Raw genomic sequence first — 22,615 nt, 5'->3', positions numbered from 1 at the left:
CAGCTCTAGGGCGACGTAAATGAACAACAGCAACTAACGCAAAGTGCTCGACTTCGCATGCAGGTAGTTGGGCGATCAAAGCGGGAGTGTGCCATCCCCTCTAGGATGCCATCACAATTGATGAAGGATGTTTCCTTGACCGAATTGGTGAGACTGAAGTTTAATGAATGGTTTGAAGAATAAACATATTAAATAATTACTATTTACATTTATTTACAATTTATACATAATTCGTTTAGTTTAAATGCGGCATCAAATATTTAAGACGCAAAAAAAGCAAAGATCAAATAACAGAACAACATTAAAAAGCAATTCTAAAATGTAAGGATCAAAGTTGTAGTAAAAACAAACTAAAAGTTCATAAATAATTAGTCCCGCAGTGGACTGATCGTTAAGACACGGTTCCCAGCAGATCACCGAAGTCAAGCATCACTGGCTGCGGTCAGTGTGCTGGTGGGTGACCACTTGGATCAGTCTGCGTAGGGACCGAGGGTGTGCGGTATTGGTCCTCGTTAAACTGTTCTACCATAAAGTGCTCGACTTCGCTCGCAAGTCGTCGGGCTACCAAAGTAGTTGAGCCATAACCTCAGCAGAGTATCAAAATTGCGATGGCATGTCGAGTGACTGTAATTATAAAAACAATTTATGCAGAATATGATGAGTGACGCTTCAAGACCGCTCGGCCAGCGATGGTCTAACTCAAATTTTATTAATGATGAAGGTAGATGGGTAGAAATAGTTTGGCTTGGAACAAAAATCTTACGGACACAACGGCGTTCAAAGTATTTTACTGATTTTCTTTTATTTTGTTTAATTTAATGTTACTTTAAAATTAAAGTTCATTATGTCGGTTCCTCTTAGCAAACAGGGAAAAATGATACGCGAGCTGCAGAAATTAGTTCAAAAACTCCCTGTGTAAGTTCTATTGAAAGCTCTATTGTTTTATTTATTAGTTTTTTAGTACTTTTTTCCTATCTCTGTAAGGGAATATTTCCTTATCGTGATCAGCAACGAGTAATTGACAAATCTTGGCAATTTTCTAATAGTGTCCCACGAAACTGAAAAAAAAAAAAAAAAAAACCCAGACGGATACTCTCCTTACCGGTAATCTTAAACATATATATATTATATATATATATATATATATATATATATATATATATATATATATATATTTAAAAAAATAAAGCTTACAAGTTTAATATCCCTTTGGAGCCTTGATGGTTATAGTTGACTAAACAGATCATGATACTGAAGTATCCCCCTGTGTCGTTTTCTAATTTGCTTCAGTAAATTTTCACTTATATTTCAGAGAGTATCAAATAAAACTGCCTCGAAAGTTTTTGGTGGAACTGGCTAGTTCTTTATTGGATGAAACTGTTTTTGATATAGTTAAAAATCTGACTGACATTCAACAAATGACTGAAAAAAGTTTATTTGAAAGGCGAATGAACCTCGTAAATTCTCATAGAGGTACATTTTTATTTTATATTATATTTCTATTAATAAATAAAGATTTGTTAATTTTAAATTAACTTACTGGAATTTTGAAAAGATTTTCCTATCGTAATCTGCTGCAAATTAACCGCCAAGGTTTTGAAACTGCTGGGCAGCCACTTAATAGAAATTTAAAAAGAAGGAAAGAAAAGAACATCATAGAATGAAAACAACTCTAAGAGATATAAACTGTAGCTCCGTCAGGGATATTTCCTTATTCCTTATACTTCCTACAATCGCCAAATTGCCAAATAGATTTTCAACTTGCAAAATTTTAAAAAAAAAATATGTATATGTTTGCCTGGGGGTGGCTACAAGTTATACCTTTCGAGTTAGTCCCTTTCTCTATTGTTTTTGTTTTTTTTGGATTCTTGTGGGCCACTGCCCTAAAATTGAAAAGAATTGGTGATTATTCTGCCGCAGATCACGATACGGAGATCTCTAGAGTTCCGTATCCTACATGGTTCGAAAGATACTGCTGAACAGAGTCATTATGCATCAGCTTACTTGTAAAAATTTAAAAGGAATAAAAGTACATTTAGAATTTTCTCCCCTTGTCCCCAAAATCCTCTTAAACGATATTTTTGTGATTAATTTGAAAGTTTTGTGGAAGTTATTTTTTTTAAAAAACAAATTCTTTTAGTTTTTAGCTATGTATAACTTAAATGCGCTTGATTTCTGTAAACATTTTATAATGGCCGTATAAATGTAAGTATATTTAATTTTTTTAGATGTATAATATTTAATTGAATAATATTTTTGCCTTAATTCAGATACAAACCTTATTGCCTTGTTCATATGTATGTGTTTTTATTTCAGCAAGCAAAGACAAAGTACTTCAACGTCATAGAGTAGCCCTGGATAATGAATATATGCTGAATCCTCAAAATGCAGAATGTTTGAGGTTAAAGCAAGCTATGGAAATAAAGGTTAATTTTTTGTTATAATTCCAGAGTTCATATTTTATTTTAATGTGCTTTTTTAAAAAATCAAATTCTTAAATTTTGAGTACAGTAGAACTCCAATTATCCGAACTCCAACTATCCGAATCGCCGATTATCCGAATCGCTTTCAGAATTCCTATAGAAATATGAAAATATAGTAAGAAGATAAGTTTCTCTTTTTTTAATTCTTTTTTTATATGAATTAAATAAAATTTTAGTAAAGCCAAGGAAAGATTTATGCAGAGAAAGTTTACAAGATAGGATAAAGATTTGTGAAAAAGCTAAGATCTTAGCTGAAAAGCTGGGTTATTTATCTTTCAAAGCAAGTAACGGCTGGCTAAGGAATTTTAGGTCTAGGCACAGTATTCGTGAACTAGATTTAAGTGGTGAAAAGTTATCTGCAGATTCCAAAGCTTCTGATGAGTTTATTGAAAAATTTAAAGTTATAGCAGCCTCTTACGATTCCGACTTCTTATACAACGTCGATGAGACTGGTCTAATATAGAAAGCTTTACCCGAAACCACTTTAGTCTCTAAAAGAGAGTGCAGTGCCAAAGCCTCCTAGTGCTCCAGGGCATAAAGCTAGTAAAGACCGCGTTACTGTGCTTAACTGCCCGAACTCAACTGGGAGCCATGAAATACCCCTTCTGTTAATAGGGAAGTCAAAAAACTTCCCCTATTTTATAAAAACCAATACAAAGCTTGGATGACTGCAGCACTGTTTACAGACTGGTATGATGAAATTTTCATTCCTGAAGTGAAAAAAAGCCAAAAATCTGTTGGAAGTCCTGTGCTTTTGATTGTTGATAATGGACCAACTCATCCCACAGAAGAATTGTTGAAATCCTTAAGAATCCTTGAAATCCTTAGAAGAAATCCCTAAAAACATTTTCCCCCCTCATTTCCACTATACAAACATTAGTTATTTAAAATAAGCATTTTTTTAAAAAAAAATCCAATTATCCGAATTTTTGATTATCCGAACGGGGTCCGGTCCCAATTGATTCGGATAATTGGAGTACTTTGATTAAAGCCTACTAATTTCTATAAATTTTTTTATCTGCTATCTATACTCCTGATAACAGAAACTTTCCAGCATGGCAGTGGGCACTTAGATTATAGCAGCATCTCCACCTCAAATTTAAAGAATAAAAATAAGAAAAAAGTAGAAATATGAAAAATTTTCAAAATAAAGCAAAAGAGGAAAGATTTTTTTTTATTGTCATTTAATAAAAATAAAGAATAGCTCTCCTTTTAAAATTTGATAAGGATAAATTTAAAATTTGGTAAAGATTTTTATTTTTCTGGTTATTGTTACATTTGTCTACAATGTACTTGTATTGGTGTGGTCGAGCTTCATTTAAAGAAAATTTAAATAAGAACAAGTCAGATTACCATTAATTACATTTTTGTTAATTTCCTTCTTTAAAATAAAAAGATTTTATTTTGATATTATTAATTGCAAGTTATTTTTCCTTTTCTTTCTGATTTCTTTATTAGGTTCAATACAAGCATTTGTATTTTCTCCTTTTGGGCTAAGCTAATGTATGATTGAGTAAAATTCAAATTAAATTGAAATAATCAAATTTTTCTGTGTAACTTAATTGTATTTAATCTTTGAAAATTGTGCTACATCAAGTTTAATTTTTACATTGATAAATCTCTGCCTGACTTTGTTGATAGCGCAGACAAATATGAATTTTGAGGATAGAGCTGCAAATAGACTGCCAATTCTGCTACTGGATTCATATTTATATTCTTTTGAAAGGAAAAGGGGCTTATACAGTTTTTCCCTACTCATGACTTGTATTTCATATATTTATTAAGAAAATATTTTTTAAATATGTATCAGTCTGAATTATATTAGTATTTAATATTGATTACATAAATTAATTTTATTTGCAATCATAATGAAGGATAAAACCTCAATTTTCAAATTTCCTTCTGCTGTGGAATCTTCCTGCTATTCATGTATGTCTGGATAATTTTCTGCTGTTAAATATTAGTTTAAAAACTTATGTTTTTAAGATACTAAACTTTTTAAGTTTAATGCAAGGAAATGAGATATATATTTGTACACTACATGAAAGCTACATTTTTTAATGAGTCTATTCCATGGTCACTATTTTTATTTATTTTTAATTTGCATGTATATTGATGAAATTGATATATTAATACAATTAAATTCTTAATAATTTCACTTGTTCCTCTGCCAAAATTCAGTCTTCGTCTTCTTTTAAGAATGATTTGTTTTTAAATGTAAAATTTTTGTATTTTATTATAACATAGTTGTCAACTTTAGTGCTTTTCATGGATTACTTTTTTAGTGGTATTATTGAGAGTTGCAGACAAAATCTTTTGTAATTTTGGCACCATTTAAAAATTTTATATAATGATTATCATACCATTTATATGTAATTAAACGAGATATACATAGCTGTATTAAAAACATTTTGAACTTAATTTATTTAACAAAGACTTGAGTATGAAATTTTATATTCAATATTATTTACATGAATTTGCAATTTGCTTTCTTCTTCAATTCACTTAGGTGATGAATTTTTCTAAAGAGAGTTAAATTTAATCATTTGGGGGACATAAATATTTGTGGTTGGTTTTTACTGAAAGTTGATTATAAGAGACATGTGACACAAATATAAATTCTATTCGAGTGAAACATTGGACTCAGACAAACTTTCAGTAAGAGATGAATTTTCTTTAGATTTAGCTATCCCTCTTTTGTTTTGCTCTATTGGTATAATGTTTTTACTTTAATTGTAAAACTTGATATTCAAATTTTTTTATTTTTAGTTATTGAAGTTCATTTAATTTCTAAATTTTTAGCATATGATATTTGAACTCTAGATATTTAAAAAAAAAAGAAATTAAGCTTTTTTATTTATTTATTTATTTTTTATTAATATTTTAGCTTTCATTCTAAAATTAATCATATTTTCTTTCTTCATTTTTTATATATCAATTTTTGTGTTGCAATTATTTAGTAATAGAATTGACTAACCTTATTTTAAATGCTTAGAATTTGTGCCGTATCCACTGCTTATTAAATTTTTACTATTATTTTTAATGACCTGGCATTTTGTGTCTAGTTTTAGCATTAACCTGGCATTTTGTGTCTAGTTGTTAAATGTAATTTTTATTGTTTATAATATAATAATTAACTATCTGAAAATTTTAATTGGTGTATTAAAAATATTATCATTTTCAAAGTAGATCAATGAAATTACCATTTATTTTATCTCCTAATTATTTTTTGTATTCAAAATTTTGCATTTGTGCATTTCACATTATTTATTATCCGTTAAGTTTAATTTGCCGAAATACACTTTGTTTATGAATTTTTTTTAAAGGTTTTTTTTACAGGCCGTTCAAAAAGTACGTACACAAAAATGGAGAAATTTTAACCCCCTCCTCCCCTTTGTACATGACCGTACATACGGTCTTACTTCCTGTCCCTTAGAGCATGTACATTTTTTTAGTCTACCCCCTTTTTCATACAAATTAAAATAATTATGTTTTAAATAAAATTAAATATTTATTTAAAATAATTTATTCATTTAAATTATTTAAACAATAACACCCAACAAGTCAAATTTAAATTTGGTGTATGCTTATAATGTATGTACTTTGTATAATACCTCCCCTTCTCCCTATCGTACAAAATAGCAAATCCAATCTCCCCCCTTTTGCAGGGATGAGATTTTTCCGCTTTTCTCACTTTTATCTCTTGAATTTAAGCTTTTTTTTTCATCAAAAATTCAGATTTTTCTAAAAATTTCACTTTTTTTTATAAATATTCCACTTTTTCAGAAAATTCACCGATTTTCAAAGAGAAACAGAAAATTCAAACTACATAGCTACCAATCCTTTCTCATTTTTACTTATTTTAGCTATTTTCTCCCCTTTTACTCGCAGCAGATAAGATTTTCCGAATTTTTTACCCGCCCTCCAGATAATTCCGATTTTTGTAGTTCAAACGACGCTGCTTCTGACCAGGGCTAAAGAGAATAGAAGGGCTAGTTCACTCCGCTCTTAGAGCTGAAGCTACGATTTCCCTCCTCATGACGTCACTGTGTCCACAAATCTCGGAGATCGCAAGCAAAGATATAACTTTGCATCTTTCTCTTTGTAAAAATAAGTTAGACTTTTTCTGGTTATTAGCTTTCAAACTTTACGTAATTAACACGTCATTTCCGTTCATAAACATAGTTCAAAAAAACTTTCTTGGCCATTATATTAAAAGAAATGCCATTTTAAACTTATAAAAATGTTTTACTAGTTGGCGAAAATGACACTATAAATACTTTATTTTAAAAAGTTCAGTTTTAACTTTAATTATTAAGAAAAATGAAAGCATATATCGACACTTTTTTATCTACATATTCTTTTATAACAATAAGTTGAGTTAAATTTAGAATCCCTGATTTTAAAATATGCCGTTAATAGCAATTTGTTCATACTTAATCATTAGGAAACATCAACCTTAAACGCTAATTACTGAAACAAAATAATAATTTAGGTTCATAATGACGTTAGAAATTTTGCAATTGTTTATAGATATTTAAATTTACGATGATATAATTTATAGATATTTAAATTTAAGAGAATATAATTTTTTTAAAAAATCATAAATATTTAGAATAACTGCATTAAAAAATATGTTATGAAAATAGGAGAATTCCAACTATGTACTATATATTTTATTTATACTTTTTATTTACATTTCAATTTTCTTTGACTTTATCCATTTTTGAATTTTTTTCACCTGCCTTTCTTTTTGAAGGAACAAGGCGGTTTCTATTTAGAAAAAGAATTTTTATAAAAGTTCTTAACGACAGAATAAACATATTGCTGTTTTATATCAACTGTGTCATTTCGGAATCCATTCTTTACATAGTTGTTCATTTACTTTAGAGAACACGCGGAAAATTATATTTTTTCCGTTTGTTTTTCTATCAAAATTTTTTCAAGTTGCAATCGCGCAAACTGGCATTTCGATAATAGTTTTAAATTCTTGTAAATTCACTGCAAAAACTGAGGAAAGTCATTATAGAAAATAAAAAATGTCTTAGAATATCTCGCAAAAAGAAATGCTCCAATATTAGTAAGAGATAGTAAGGCCGAAAGCTCCGCTCTTGAAGTAAAAGTGCGAGCTTTGCGCCAAAGTGACGTCACTAGAGAAAATAGGAGGATTTGCGCGGCGAGAGCTACTCCTTTTACAGGTCCCAAGCCTGGAATCTGCTAATATCTCGATTCTTATTCACACGATTTTAATATCAAACATAGCTTTTCATATTTGCGTGTTGCGATTCTTATTCACGCGATTTGAATATTGTACGTTGCGATTCTTATTTACGAGATTTAAAAATCCGATATTGTGATTCGTATTAGTATTTAATTCAATGTCTTGATTTGCTCATGCGGTTTATAATATCAAACATCGATATTCGTATTTATACGTAATTTTAAAATAAGGCATTGGGATTCGCATTCAGGCATTCTAAAAATTATGCATCATAATTCTTATTTATGCAATCTAAAAATTACGTATCATGATTCGTATTTACGCGATCTAAAAATTATGAATCGTGATTTGTATTTACGCGTTTTTAAAATTCTATATCCCAGTTTGTATTTTCTCATTTTCAAAATCGTATATCTCGTTTCATATTCATGTGATTTCAAAATCCATAATTGTTATTCATATTCACGCAATTTTAAGATCAACTATCGTGATTCTTGTAAGAAGTAAAATTTTTTTTTAATTAGTTACTATAAAGGTGACTGTTTTTCTAACGACGATTATTAGTAGTATATGTAAATGCTACAACATCAGAGAAACTGGAAGGGAATATATTCAAAACTTACATTCTGTGCTTGCAAAGAAGAAAAAATAGGATTTGTCACAAGATGTTTGAAGATGGACTAACGACTAAATATAGCAAACATAAAAGATATAGCAAACAAAAGCAATCACTTACAAAGGGATTTAATTTTTTTTTTGGAAAAAAGTTAATTAACTCATCATCGAAATTTTATTTATAATTGCTGTTATTTATGCTATAAAATGCAAAATTCTTATCAAATAAAATACAATTATCTAAACACTTGCTGATTGTCATGTAATTTTTCAAACTAAAATAGCAATTTTTGTATGTTAAGGAGTTACTATATATTTCTAATTCACTGTTATTGATATGTTTCAAAGGGCTCTAGTTAGATTAGACTATAATATGAACATAATGATTCGGTCCATTGTTAAAGTTTTTTTTCTCCAATATAATTTAAAAAGTAATATTACTGATATATTTGCTATAAATCACATAACAGTATTTGTTAAAAGAAATGAAATATTAATGTATATTCTCAGTAGTTATAATTTGCTAAACCAGGTAGTTTTTCAAGTAATAATTGTCTCTTATGTGAACTGAGGAAAAATATAATTTCCAGCTTTATTTTTTCAATTGGTAATTTTTATTTTTACTAAATGTTAAGTATCAATGTAATCATTTTCACTAATAAGCAAATTTGTTGTATGTGAAAAATGAAGTGCTTGTTTTGTGTTAAAAAATGATTAATACATGACAACTGCAAATTTAATAAGTTCACTCTATTTACTTTTTTTTTGCGTGTGTTGCAAGCCATGCCAAAAATGGTTGACTACAAAAAATATTGCTGAATATTGGGTTCAGATTCCTTTAGGGTAGGGGTGCTCAACCTGCGGCCCGCGGGCCAAATGTGGCCCGCCAACCCTCGATGTGCGGCCCGCGGCCGCAATCTGAACAAAATGAAAAAAAAAAAATTAAATATTTGTTTTTGAAAAATAATAAAAAAAATTTGGTAATTTAAATTTATACTTTTAAGTTTTTGATGCACCCAATCTCAATCAATGTAGTTTTTCGATGGTTAACGCTACGGATTTCAGCATAGTTTTAAAAATCCCAATATTTTTAATACATCATTATTACGATTTACGAATTTTAATTACCACTTTTGACGCTTTTCGTATGTGCCGATTCCAATGACTTTTAGGTAGTTATTGCAACCCATTTTCAAGTAGTTTCTGAAATAGCGATTTTTGAAAGTTATGAAACGCTTTATTTGTGCCAACCTCATGGAAAATCTAAATGACTTCAGATCCTTTCTTCAACAGTTATTGCTGCACATTTCCGCCCGGTTTTTAAAACTTCGATATTTTAGCATGATATTATTACGAATCGCGAGTAAAGAATCGCTCATTTAGATAACCATTTTTTGACATGGCTTATTTGTAACGATTTTATCGCAAATCAAATTATTTTTCAATCGTTATTTTAGAAACTATTGCTACACATTTCTACAAGGTTTTGAAAGTACCGATATTTTTTATACGCTATTGCGACATTTTAATTTCAAATCTCGCATTTAAATTACATAAAATTTTGATGAACTTTATTTACTCCAATTTCATCTAAAATATTAAAGCATTTTGGTTATTGTTTAAGTAGTTATTACGTTTTCCCCGTTATTTAAAAAGATTATGATATTTTTAATACTTTGACAGCAAGCGAGTTTTGAATCGCGCATTAAAATAATTATTTTTTACGAGCTCTGTTTGTGCCGATTTTATCATTTGCGTTGTACCGATTTTAACACGAATTTTTTAAGAGGTTTTTCGAAGTGTTTTTTCTTCTTTCCCGTTATTGCTGCATTTTTATTTGTGATTTAGAATATACCTGATATTTTCACACAATATTACAACTCGTGAAATTCGATTCAGCTTTAATTTTTTTCGTAACTTAAAAAGTAATTACGTATCTTAGCCAAATCAACACCTTCCCAGGAAAAAAAACCGAGATGTGTTTATATTAAACGCGGTCCGTTTTGCAAAAAAAAAAAAAAAAAATTCAAAAAACGGCATAATTCTTTAGTCCCATGAACACGTGCAAGTTTAACAACACACATCGAACCTATTCTTTTTGTTGTCACATGTAATTTAAAAGTCATACATCGTAATTTTTATTTACGCTATCTGAAAATTGCGCATCGCATTTCGTATTAACATTAACGAGATTTAAAAATAATCCATCGCGTTTCGTATTTACGGGATTTAAAATCACATATCGCGATTCGTGTTCTGGCGTTTAAAATATCATCCGTTGCTACTTTTCTCGCACGCGTTTTAAAAACCATATATCGCGATTCATATTCATGCATTTTAAAAATCAAGTGTTGTGAGTAGTCCTTTCGCAATTTAAAAGCCACACGATTCGTATTCACGCGATTTGAAAAAACAAGCATCGAGTTTATTATTTACGCAATTTAAAAATCACACATGGCAATTCGTATTCAAGCAATTAAAAAATAACACATCGCTATTTGTATTTCCGCGATTTAAAAACCCAGAAAGGAAGAACACCATCTAGGACAAATTCCAAAACTGATTATGTTATTTGCTCTAAGTTTAATACTACCCACAACAACAGCTTTTGTCGAAAGACTGTTTTCCAGAATGAATTTGGCCTGTTCAAAATTACAGAGTAGTCTTTAAATACAATCATTACATTTTCATTTAATGGCTCAAAAAATATCACATGATCAAGTATATAAAATTATCACAATATTCAAAAATTTTGCAAATTACAGTGTAACCATTAAGAAATTTTTTAAACCATTTTCTATCTTCTTGGAGCATTTTATATCATTTATGATTATATGCTGGGAAATGATTTGTATATCATTAAATTTTAACTGTATAAAAAATTTAATCAAGATAAGTTTCGAAAAGTAATGTAAATTTTATTGATTGTTAATTGATTGTGTATTAATTGTAAATTGTAAGTGTCATGTTAAAAATATATTCGTCATAAAAAGTTGTAAACAAGTATCTTAATAGTTTTTTATTATTAAGGAATATAGTTCCTTAAAATTTAATGTTTTTTCTTCTTTCTTTTTCTTCCCTCTCTTAGCCTCTTATTATTAATTTAAAATAAAAATGTCTGTAAGATAAAGTACATTCCCTAATAAATGCTAAGTTTTATTTTACACTTAAGGGGTTTAGTTTTAGTTTTAATCATTTTTAACCCTATAAACTTTCTTTAAATCAAAGTATTTAACTTGAATTTATATTAATGACTAGAATATTTATTTATTTGAAATTTAATTCTATGAAAAAAAATTAACGTTAAAATGTATGTTTAAATGGACTTTTGTATTTTGTAATGTGATAAAAAAAATTTCAATTTTTCCATAGTTTTTTAATTATTTCAATTTATGTAATTTTTTTCCGATAAATTGATTCTAATTTTCGAATTCTGTTTTCCTTCTTAAGTAATCAGTTTCGCATTTTCTAATTTTAAACGTTTTAAAGTATTGTATTTTCTGCAAAGAGATTACAAGGTTAACCGACAAAAAGAATTTAGTGTTATATAAACAATGATGCTTATATAACAATCACCACCAACAATTGCTTTCAATATGTCGGTCTAAACACTTTGGCATGCGGCCCTTCATTGGTCAATCTGCTGTGCATGTGGCCCTTTACTGAAAAAGGTTGTGCACCCCTACTTTAGGGTGCTCGTTACTGCCACGTCTGACCTAGTAGATAATAAAAATGACATAGTTAATTTTTATAAGTTTTAAATCTAGACATTTGTAAAGATTGTTATATACAACATTTTATTACCTCCAGTTTAAAAAGCACAGATCAATTGATCATCTAATTTTGAACTAAATATTATTTAATGTAACTTATTTATTTATTAACAACTTTTAAATTGAATACTATATTTAAGTATTTATTATTAAAAGGTTTTGGTTAGTAAGAGTTCAAAAATAATACAAACTTACTTTTAAATGAAATGTATATTCCTACTATGTTCTATCAGAAGGTACAATTGTGTGTAACTTTGGACAATATTATGTATAATAATAATTGTGAAGAGAATATTCATAACATTAATTGTTATGGGCCTAAATGGCTTAAACAAAACTCATAATTCGACCAGTACAAAGCTTTGACCTTACCTGAGCTTTGTACCATCTTTAGAAGTGAAATTTTAATAAGTTTTTCGACAGTTGCAATTTTTTGTAGCTGAAAGTGAAACTTAGATTTTAAATTCTTGTTGTGCAAATGTTTTGTATTAACAAGCTAGGAATATTTTGTTCTTCAATTCTTTATATTCCTTTTTTGATATTAGCATTCTCTTACAGTTTATTTGGTAAGATATTTCATGCATGCATTGATTTTTTTTAAATTTTATTTTTAAAACATTTCTAGGAGTTGGATCAACATCATGAAGAGGAGCTTACACATTTAGACATGAAAGTGATAATGGAGCTTGATCAGTCAGTAAGTTCATTAATTTATGTTAGTGTTGTATGTTCTCCTATTTTGTTGCAAATGTTTCTGGAATTGTATTTGTTGAACTGCATACTTAACAAAGTAAAATTTATGTGCTATTATAAGTTCGTGCCAATATACGTTTTATATTACTAAAGGTGTTTTAATTGTTCAATTAATGTTAAAAAACATTTTTTTAATTAACTCTCATATAAACATATAGAGGTATTCCTATGAACATATAAATGTCTTTTTATTGTTTACTTCATATGCGAATCCTTTTGTCAAAGCTTGTTTTGTCCTAGTCGATTCCTAGGCAGGTTATTCGTTGATGATCTGCGGATCTCCTGTAAAGCATCTCATATGCACACTATCGAAAGACAATTACAGCTCGCCATTAATAAATTATCCCAATGGGCTGAGTTAAATGGTTTTAATTTTTCTACAAATAAGACAACTAGTATACACTTCTGTCGACGACGAGGATTCCATCTTGATCCTGAACTATATCTCAAAAGCTTCCGAATTCCCGTTTTAAGCGAAGCGAAATTTCTTGGTTGGATCTTAGACTCTAAACTCACTTTTGCATGTCATATTAAGCACTTAAGAAAAACCTGTGGACTAAAATTAAATTTGCTTAAAGTTTTGACAAACACCTCTTGGGGTGCAGATACAGATGCCATGCTCAAAATATATAGGTGTATCATCCGATCTAAACTCGACTATGGTTGCGTTGTCTACTGATCAGCTAGAAGATCTGTTCTTAAATATCTTGACACTATCCATAATTCCAGCATACGTATAGCAACAGGAGCATTTCGCACATCACCCATAAAAAGTCTAAACGTTTTATATCATGAACCAACTCTTGCTCAGCGACGGAATAAGTTAGCATTGAGATACTATTTTCATGTCAAAAGCCATCATGTACATCCCATATTTTCAAATGTTATAACTCCATTTTATGAAAGATTATTTAGTAACAGACCCTCTGCAATACCGACTTTTGGTTTGAGAGTAAGAAAGCTTTTATCTGACCTAAACCTAGAAGACTTTAATATTTTACCTGCAAGCGGATTAAGACCTCCTTGGGACTTCATTTCTCCCCAAACTATTGATATTTTTAACAATCTGACAAAAGCACAAACTGCTGCTGACATTTACTTACAGCTTTTTAATTCACACCAAGAACAATATAGTGATTTTAATACCATTTTTACAGATGGCTCTAAAGGCCTTGACCATGTTGCAAGTGCTGTTGTTACCCCTATCTCCACAATATCTGAAAAATTACATTCAAAATGCTCCGTATTTACATCTGAATGCCATGCGGTTTATCTGGCTCTTCAATTTATTTCTTCTCAAAGGTTGAAAAAATGGATAATATATTCAAATTCAAAAAGTGTCATAGTTGCCTTACAAAATAAAGAACTGAATACACATTCTATTATAAATAATATTTTAAACCTATACTGCAATTTACACCTAAAAGAATATGAAATAATTTTCTGTTGGGTGCCAGGCCATGCTGGCATTTCGAGTAATGAAACAGCAGATAACGTGGCTAAGTCAACAAACAATATAATAAACAACCCTCTTACCTACAGATATCAAAAATACAATTGACAATGAACAATATTTACACTGGCAAAATGATTGGTAAAATGAAATAAATAATAAATTGCATGACAGTAAACCTACTATAAAATCTTATAACAGTCTAAACATTAGTCGAAAGCAGGAAGTAATATTAAATCGCTTGCGCATTGGTCACTCTCGAGTAACCCATTAACATCTTTTATTAAACGAAACTGCACCCGAATGTTCTCATTGTACAAAACCGCTCACTATTAAACATATTTTAACTAAGTGTAACAAATTTAAAACACAGAGACAACGCCCTTTTTTTTGCTTTAATCCAACATTGACTTTATTAATTGGAGATAAACCACACAATAACATTTTTAATTATCTAAGGGACATTGGTTTTTACAAGTCAATTTAGTTTTAATTTGTAGCAGAATGTTTCTTATAAAACAAGTTGTAGGTGCGGTATGGCCAAAAATGGCTTTTGCACCAATAATATTTCATTATTTAACTAACCTAGCAGATAGTTATCGGATAAAATATCTTTTGACATCTGTGATCATAAAATATTTCTCTGTGAAAATATTTTTTTTCAAGTCTCGGACCAGTAGACCACCTATTACATATTGTATTTTTTCCTCTTAAAACTCTTAAATCTTTTTCCTTGATTGGTAATATTTGAAAAAATAAAATCTACTCTGCAACACATTATTTTTTTCTCTATAGGGTCACACATAGCGGTGGTTTTTGTGTTTTAGTTCTTGTTTATAACATTTATGGCTTTTTAAATTTAATTAGGGGATTTATGTGAAGTTTCTGTGGGGGGAAAAAAAGACTTAGTCTCAAATCTGCTATTTGGATAGTACTAAAACCAGCTAAAAAGTAGTATTTCTACTTTTTGTTAGGAATTTTAAATCTCGATTTGTGCTTTTAAATACAGCTGAACTTCTTTAAAAAGTCAAATTAATTCAAAGGGTATCAAATCTTTTCTTGCTAACTGAAATATGTATTGGCAGATAAAGCAATAAAAACCATTTTCGATGATTTTAAAAAATGAAACACTAAAGCAATGAGGATTTTAAACACCTGTAAAGAAAAATTTTATGGTCATTATGAGTTAATCAGTATTTAACATAAATGTAAGCACTATTTTAACTAATGAACTTATATCATGATATATCATTTTACGGTGGACTTATAGTATTAAAAAAAAAGTCTTTCTATTTTTTTATAACCTTTTTAAATGCTAATTTATATTTGATTATTTTCTTAAGCAAAAGTTTCTTCAGGCTTTAAATTTTTTTTTATAAATTTGCATTTTGTGTGTTAGAAGGAATAGCTATTTCTTAATATTTACTTGGAGTATGCAGTGTTTATAATAAAGACAACTTCTCATCCTTACCTTTTTAATGTATGTATCGAGTCTTGAATGCATAGCTATAACTCTTCTGTATTTGGCAGAAGCTTTCTGCATTTGTATGTTTTGTGAAGAGGGTTCAAATTTGCCCTTTTCTCAGTTGTAATGCACCAATGTCTGAATTGTAATGCAAATTTTTATTCTGTGCATTATATTGTACATGGCCATTAGATACTTTCCCATTTGATTGATTTCAATGTGACTAAAAAAATGTTTTTTTAACCGTACACATTTGGTGTGTTGAATTAGGATTTTACGTAGCATAACATTACATAATTTTAGAAAAAGAATAGTGGTGTGTTATCATTTCATTTCTCCCTGGTTTGTTTTATAATCTTTAGGACTCCAGTGGGTTATTTTAAAATATTCCAATTCAGTGTGTTTGGAATTCCATAGCGTTAATATTTTATCTTTTGTTATAACGCTTATATATAAAATGTTGGAAAATAGTTTTTTTTTAAGATAGTATTTAATAGTTTCAAATATCTGAAATTACTAAAACAACTAACAAATGTGTGTAGTGTGTAAAAAAATAAATAAGTAAACACCTTAAATAATTTTTGATCTAATAATTTAATACTTTATATACTAGGCTCACTCTTAACCCCTTAACTGCCGCGGGCGTATATATACGTCTCGGCCAGACGATGCGTTAACTGCCGCAGGCGTATATATACGTTTTTCCGAAGTACGATGCTTTGCATTGCTCTGCTATAAATAGAACTACACCCCCTACTTCAGAATGCAGTAAAATGGCCTTGAAAGTGTTTGCTTTGCGAATGTATTACTAATTTCGGAGGAGGGGGAATGGGAAAAGGATGTTATGGAAAAGTGATATCGTATTAATCGCTTGTATTTATTTGAGTAAGGTCGGGTTTATTCTTTTTTCGCTTTTGTTTCCCGTATGTATTTGGCGCTTTTTATTCTTTCCATCAACGTCTTCAAAGCAAAATTCATCGCGAAAATGTGCTGTTTGTTCAAGAAAAAAAATTCGGCGTGAATCCCACTATCAGTGCGATGAATGTGTCCAACCATGTTTCAGGATTTATCATACAACAGCTAAGTTTTAACATGTTTTATATTGAATTTTTATTATTAAATTTAAATTTTGTATTTTCTTTCCTTCCTTTTTCTTGTCTTGTAAAATTAAACTGTTTTTAAATTGCAAAGCCTGCATCCTTTCCCCCACCAAAACACCGTGTAAGAAAGTGCACTTGAGCGAAAAACGGTGGCACTGGGGAGTGAATCACGTTAATTTTGCTCGGCAGTTAAGGGGTTAATGATTTGAAGTGATGAATTTGTATAGTTGCAATATTTTAATTTATGAAACCAGGCACAAAAAGACATACTTTCTCTTTATAAACATACATTTTTTTTTCCTTAAGAGATTTTAACTCTTGATTTCCAAAATTTAGTGGATAGTCAGTTGCAATCTGAAAAAAATTTTCCCAATTTGTTCAGAAGAGCTGTCCAAAGTTTGGATGCCTTAATGCATTTTTTTTAAAATTGTTTTTTACATATTTTAGCATGTCTCACAATTTTTTTTAAATGAATCAAATAATTTTTGCACACAATAACATTTCTTTATCCAAAGATAATTCCATGCAAGAAATAGTTTTTAATAGTTATAATTTTATTTAATAATAATTTGGAAAAATTAAAATTTTTCCAAACTATTAACTTCCGAAGTATTAAAATTTTTTACTTAATTTTAAAGAATTTAGTTTTCTGAGACAATTCAAAATCTGAACTAAATTGTTTAAAATATATTTTCTTCTAAATTCAATGTTTTGCAATGTAAAATTATATATTTTAAAATTGTGTAAAAACTGTATACCTTACAACTGAAAATTTTTTGACTGTTAAATAATAAATATTAAGAATTTACTTAAAAGCACTTTTGTATAGAATTGTCATTTTATAATTGTGTGGTAAATTTTTTTTTTGCTTAAAAAGTTCTTCAGATATGTTTGAATATGCAAAAGGTAAAACTAAGATTAAAGGATCCAAATTTTAGACTGCACTCCAAAGTTCATTAGAAATAGTTAAGATAAAAAAAATAATAATAATAATAAAAAACTGGCTAACAGCTATTTAAAAAAAAATGAAGTTGTTAAGTTGAAAAAAATCACTTTAATTTTCACTTGTTCTTAAAAAATAAAGTTCAATAGAAACTCTTTAATTTCCGTGTCATAATAAAAACATCTATAAGATTTTTAGTTTTTTTGATAGAAGGTAGTAGCTAGATAGAAAAATGACACAAAAATCGTTCTTAAAATTATTTTTAGATCTTTCTATGAAAAATTAACTTTCACATTACTTACTTTTAGAAAAAGTGACATCAAAAGAATAACGTTTATTAGAAACGCTCTGCAAAAAATGCTGTCATAATAAAAAATGCTGATAAAAAGAAAAGTTGGTATAAAAAATCAAAGGAGAAAGAGGAAAAAAAATTGCTCTTAGTACTGAAATATAACTTTCACTTTGAGAATCACAGTTTTCTATACTATTAGTTATCTCTCTTACTGTACCGGAAAAAAAAGTGACAATAAACAAATAAAGTCTATTAGAATGCACCGTTGACATGCTTCACTTTAGTTAAAACAGGAAAAAAAAGCAAAAATGTAAGATGAAAAAAAAAAAGTTCTTAATTTTTAATGCATAAAGTGCTGAAAAAACAATAAAATTGACATGCCTGAATGAATATAATTAAAAAAAAAGAAAAAAAATATATAATTAGAATATGAATAGTATATATATATAATTATAAAACCTCATGGTTCTAAAGTAATCTAGTTCTAATTTTGTTTTTCCATGTGTCTTAACAAAAATGAACAAGTTTTAGAATTTAACAAATGTGTGTAGAAACTAATTCGGGTAATGTATTGTAAGAAAATAGTTTTTGATTATTCTTTATTAAATCTATTAAAATTTCATTTTATTGAATCTATTAAAATTTCAATAATTTTCTAAATATTACTTTGCCGAACAGTCGTTGGATACCTATTGCAATTTGGGGTTGTTAAATTTTTTAGTATTGACTCTTGCACTAGATTATGAAAAAGTAAAATTAAACTAATTTATTGAATTTTTTAAGTTAAACTAAGGGGTATTTGAATTTTTTTTAAAAATATTTGGTGATATTCAGAATTACATACTAATAACTTTTTCCCAATTAAGAAGTATTAAGCAAAATGATAATTTTTTACAAAATATTAAATCTTCAAATTTTTCTCTCTCTTTCATCATTGAAATACTTTTATCACTTACTTTTATATTGCTTACTTTTACACTTATTTTCATCACTGTACCTTTATATTAAACCATCCCCAGGCATTGTTATTAAATCACATTAAACAAAGTAATTTAAAAAATGTTAAGTCTTGACATTTAAACATTCCCCCTAAAATTCATAAAATTCCTAAAAGTATGTGAAAGTCCTAAAATTCCTAAAAATCTGATAAAATTTTGTTGGTGATCCTTAAAAATTAGTTATAGGCTAAATATAAATAAAAAAGCAACAATCTGAAATATAAGAATTTAACTACATTAATTAAAACTGTTTTAATTTTGCCACATGGGAATTCTGATCCTGAGAGAGGTTTTTCAATAAATAAAGCAATGCTTAATGTGAGTCACCATGAGAATACTATTATGTCTCTTAGACTAATCAAAGATACCATTCGAAATTATGGAGGAGTGTTGAAGATCACAACACTATTGAGGGCAGTAAAAGAATCTCACAAATCATACCAAGAATATATTTTAGAAAAATGATCATGATTAATTTGTTTTTCTCTGACTTCTAATATAAATTGCTGATTTGAAATCTAATAATATCACACAATAGTTTTTCTTAATAAAGTAAGGTAAAGGGTAATAATAAAGTTTTGATTAAGAAGGTAAAAATTAAATAAAAATCCAAGTTGGTGTTAATTTATTTTTTCTCTTGATTTATTCTCACTTTTGCCTGTTCCTGAATTATGCACTTAATTTCTGATAGGTAATATGAAAAGTTGAAATTTCATTTTTACACTTTAGGGATTTCATTCTTAATAAATTTCAGAGCTTTATTTTATGGCTTGCAATTATTTATGATATGTGTGGATGAATTGTAATAATCTTCTGTTATGTAATAAATTACCGTGTGATCTGTTTTTATCCTAACAAAATCATATATTACCTCTAAAATTTACCTAAAATTTTTTGAAAAAAGTTCCTACAATTACCCTAAAATTTTAAAAAACCTTACTGCTACCCCTGATTTAAATTATATTTGTTTTTTATATTTCTTTAAATTTATTGAATTGATTCTTTTAGGTGAGTGATCAGCAAATTACTCTGCAAAAAGTTGGGGTACCTGGTTTTTTTCTGAGTAATAAACCTGAAGATGTTCGACTGCAGATGTATCTGTTGGAGTTTATAACCTTTTTAAGTTCAAAAGAACTGAGGACTTGAGAAGAAATTCATCATCTTTAAATGTTATCCAATGAAAGTATTATCCACAGGTGATATATAGAGTGGAAATATGAATGGGGCCAAATAAGAAAACCTTTAGCGTTAAAGAAAGCGTTTAGGAGAAACCTCTAAACGCACATAAAGCGGAAGAGATCAAATAAGGAAATGCCTCAAAACGAAAGAAATTAACGATATATATCTATACTATATATATATATTTGTGAGGCTTTATTTGAAGAGATGTTCTCTCTAAAAGAGACCTACAACCGCTGCAGTCATCGTGCACTAAAGACGATGCTATCAATGATTTATTTTTAGAGATTAAAGTTAAATTTAAAAAAAACAAAAAAAAAAACACTTATAGAAAAAACTAATTTCAAAGAAACAAACCTCTTATTTTTTAAAGCTAACTAATTATGATATAAATTAAATGCAAACTTAAGAAAACATAATTGTTCATTTATTTTATTACTAATTGTTTTGAGAGTCATAGTTGGTAAATTTGTTTTCACTCATGGTTATATGAATAGGGGTCATTTCTATTGAGACTAAATTTTATTCATCAACCCGTTCTTGTGACACCAACACAGGTGCATTTCTGCAGCATGAAAATGCCACTGAAAAACTTAAATTAGTAAAATAAATTGTTCGCGAAAAACTTATCTTCAATAACATTTTAAAATCAATGGGGTAACCTCTAAGAATGACCAATCTCCATTAACGATCATTTTACTATGGAGCGAAGGTGGTCACTCCAGAGAGGTTTCACTTTACTATAAAATTTTTATATTGTGTTCGAGTTTAAAATTCATTGATTTATTTTATATCTAAATTATATTTTTATATTTATGAAATTTAACTGGTTATAAACTGAAGTATTAGGCAGTAAGATATTTTGGAACTGTATCCTGAAGTTTGATACATCGTAAATACTGTTAAATATTGTTGATAAACAACATTAAATCTTGTAAATACTATTAAATATTGTTGTATATTTGTCTTAACAGTTCAATTTTTGTATTCATTTTTAAAAGGTCTTTTGCTTTTCAAATAAATGTTTTTTTTGATTATTATGTGTTTTATTTCAAATGCCAAAGTATTTTAGATTTTTACATGAACACCCTAGTTTCTACAACGATCATTTAATATATATTATATATATATTTTTATCATGCTTTAACTTACTTTAAAAGAATCACTATTTTGTAAGTATTTGGTGGCTAAAACTTTGTAATTTTAAAATTTTTGTTTTTATTTCTGCAAATTTTTATTCAACAAGCAAAGATGCAATGAAAGTGAAATTAAGCTAACTGAATACAAACATTTCCTTTTTGGAATTTGTAGCTTTAAAATACTATTCTTAAATGACCGCATGTTTACAATTCAATAATAGGTTTTACTCAAACATGAAGGCTTTTAAAACTAAGCTTTTAAAACTTTGCTTCTGTATAAATAAATGTTCGTTTTATCAGTTAACAAGTTTCCCTAGTGAGATATAATTGCTGACTTATTGTTATTTGTTATATATTATGTTTTTAATGCGAATTATTGTATTTATCTGGAATTTATACACTTGTTTATTATGAAATCTATTAAAATCTAAACTTACTGATTTCTTTTAAAATTAAAGATATCAGTATAGCCTGCTAGTTCAAATTTTGTTAAAGAAATGCTTAGACTTGTTGAAAGTCAAGCAAATTTTTAAAATGATATTTTTACTAGTTTACCATTCTTTATGAAACTTTTTTATAAAGGAAGCAATATTCTTAAACATTTTATTTAATAAGTGGAATTGCCAAGTTTTAAAATAAAATGTAACAAATCTTGAAATTAAGCTGTTATATTAGAGCAAGACATTAATAAGAGCAAGCATTCACCTAGTGTCTGCTGCAGAGCCACCAACTTTTTCAAAATATGCAACTATATTCACTGTGAATCATAAAGTAACTAATGTAATATTTCTTTATAAATTTTCCTCAGGGGGTTTACCTGTTATAGGTAAATACGGGTGTCACAATCCCGAGGTACCCCAGTGATCTTCCTTTGTGCTAATTATTTCCCCCGCTTTTTAAAAGATTGTGCAAGTGGCCTCCAAAACTGTGCTTGCACTTATCTAGAAGAAATTGTTTTGCTTTAGAAATACATTTTAAGCAAATGTTTTAACACTTGACAGGTTTGACACATATGTAGTTAAAAAGAAAGGCTTCGAAAACAAGTATTTTCATACCAAAAAAATAACTTCTCTTACTATGTAATAGGCTATAGAAGTCCTCATATACTCTCTGGATCGAGAGGTACGAGCGGCGCTGCTCCGTAAGTAAAGACTGTCATTGTTTTGTTAATGATGACGAAAAGTGACATTGACTGACGAAA

The 22,615-nt window shown here is 28.5% G+C and overlaps 1 protein-coding gene across 1 annotated transcript; it reads left to right on the top strand.

The window, feature by feature from the left end:
- Nucleotides 1-532: 532 nt before the first annotated feature.
- Nucleotides 533-21,312, top strand: gdl (gonadal protein gdl). The gene is made up of 5 exons (XM_043050193.3): nucleotides 533-915; nucleotides 1,313-1,473; nucleotides 2,317-2,426; nucleotides 12,718-12,789; nucleotides 20,105-21,312. Exons 1-5 carry the CDS (start codon nucleotides 845-847, stop codon nucleotides 20,240-20,242), a joined length of 552 nt encoding a protein of 183 aa, XP_042906127.1. The 5' UTR covers nucleotides 533-844; the 3' UTR covers nucleotides 20,243-21,312.
- The last annotated feature ends 1,303 nt before the right edge of the window (nucleotides 21,313-22,615 follow it).

This window comes from Parasteatoda tepidariorum, chromosome 9 (assembly GCF_982258835.1).
Source record: "Parasteatoda tepidariorum strain Cologne lab strain chromosome 9, Ptep-v5.0, whole genome shotgun sequence".
Taxonomy (NCBI): domain Eukaryota; kingdom Metazoa; phylum Arthropoda; class Arachnida; order Araneae; family Theridiidae; genus Parasteatoda; species Parasteatoda tepidariorum.
Note: the sequence above shows the minus strand (reverse complement) of the source record. Positions and strands in the feature narration are given on the sequence as shown.

Excerpts from the sequence above, each read along its gene's own strand:
- gdl (XM_043050193.3), top strand. The coding sequence starts at position 845 with ATGTCGGTTCCTCTTAGCAAACAGGGAAAAATGATACGCGAGCTGCAG. Across the intron at positions 1,474-2,316 it reads CCTCGTAAATTCTCATAGAG|CAAGCAAAGACAAAGTACTT; the intron begins GTACATTTTTAT and ends TTTTTATTTCAG. Across the intron at positions 2,427-12,717 it reads AGCAAGCTATGGAAATAAAG|GAGTTGGATCAACATCATGA; the intron begins GTTAATTTTTTG and ends AAACATTTCTAG.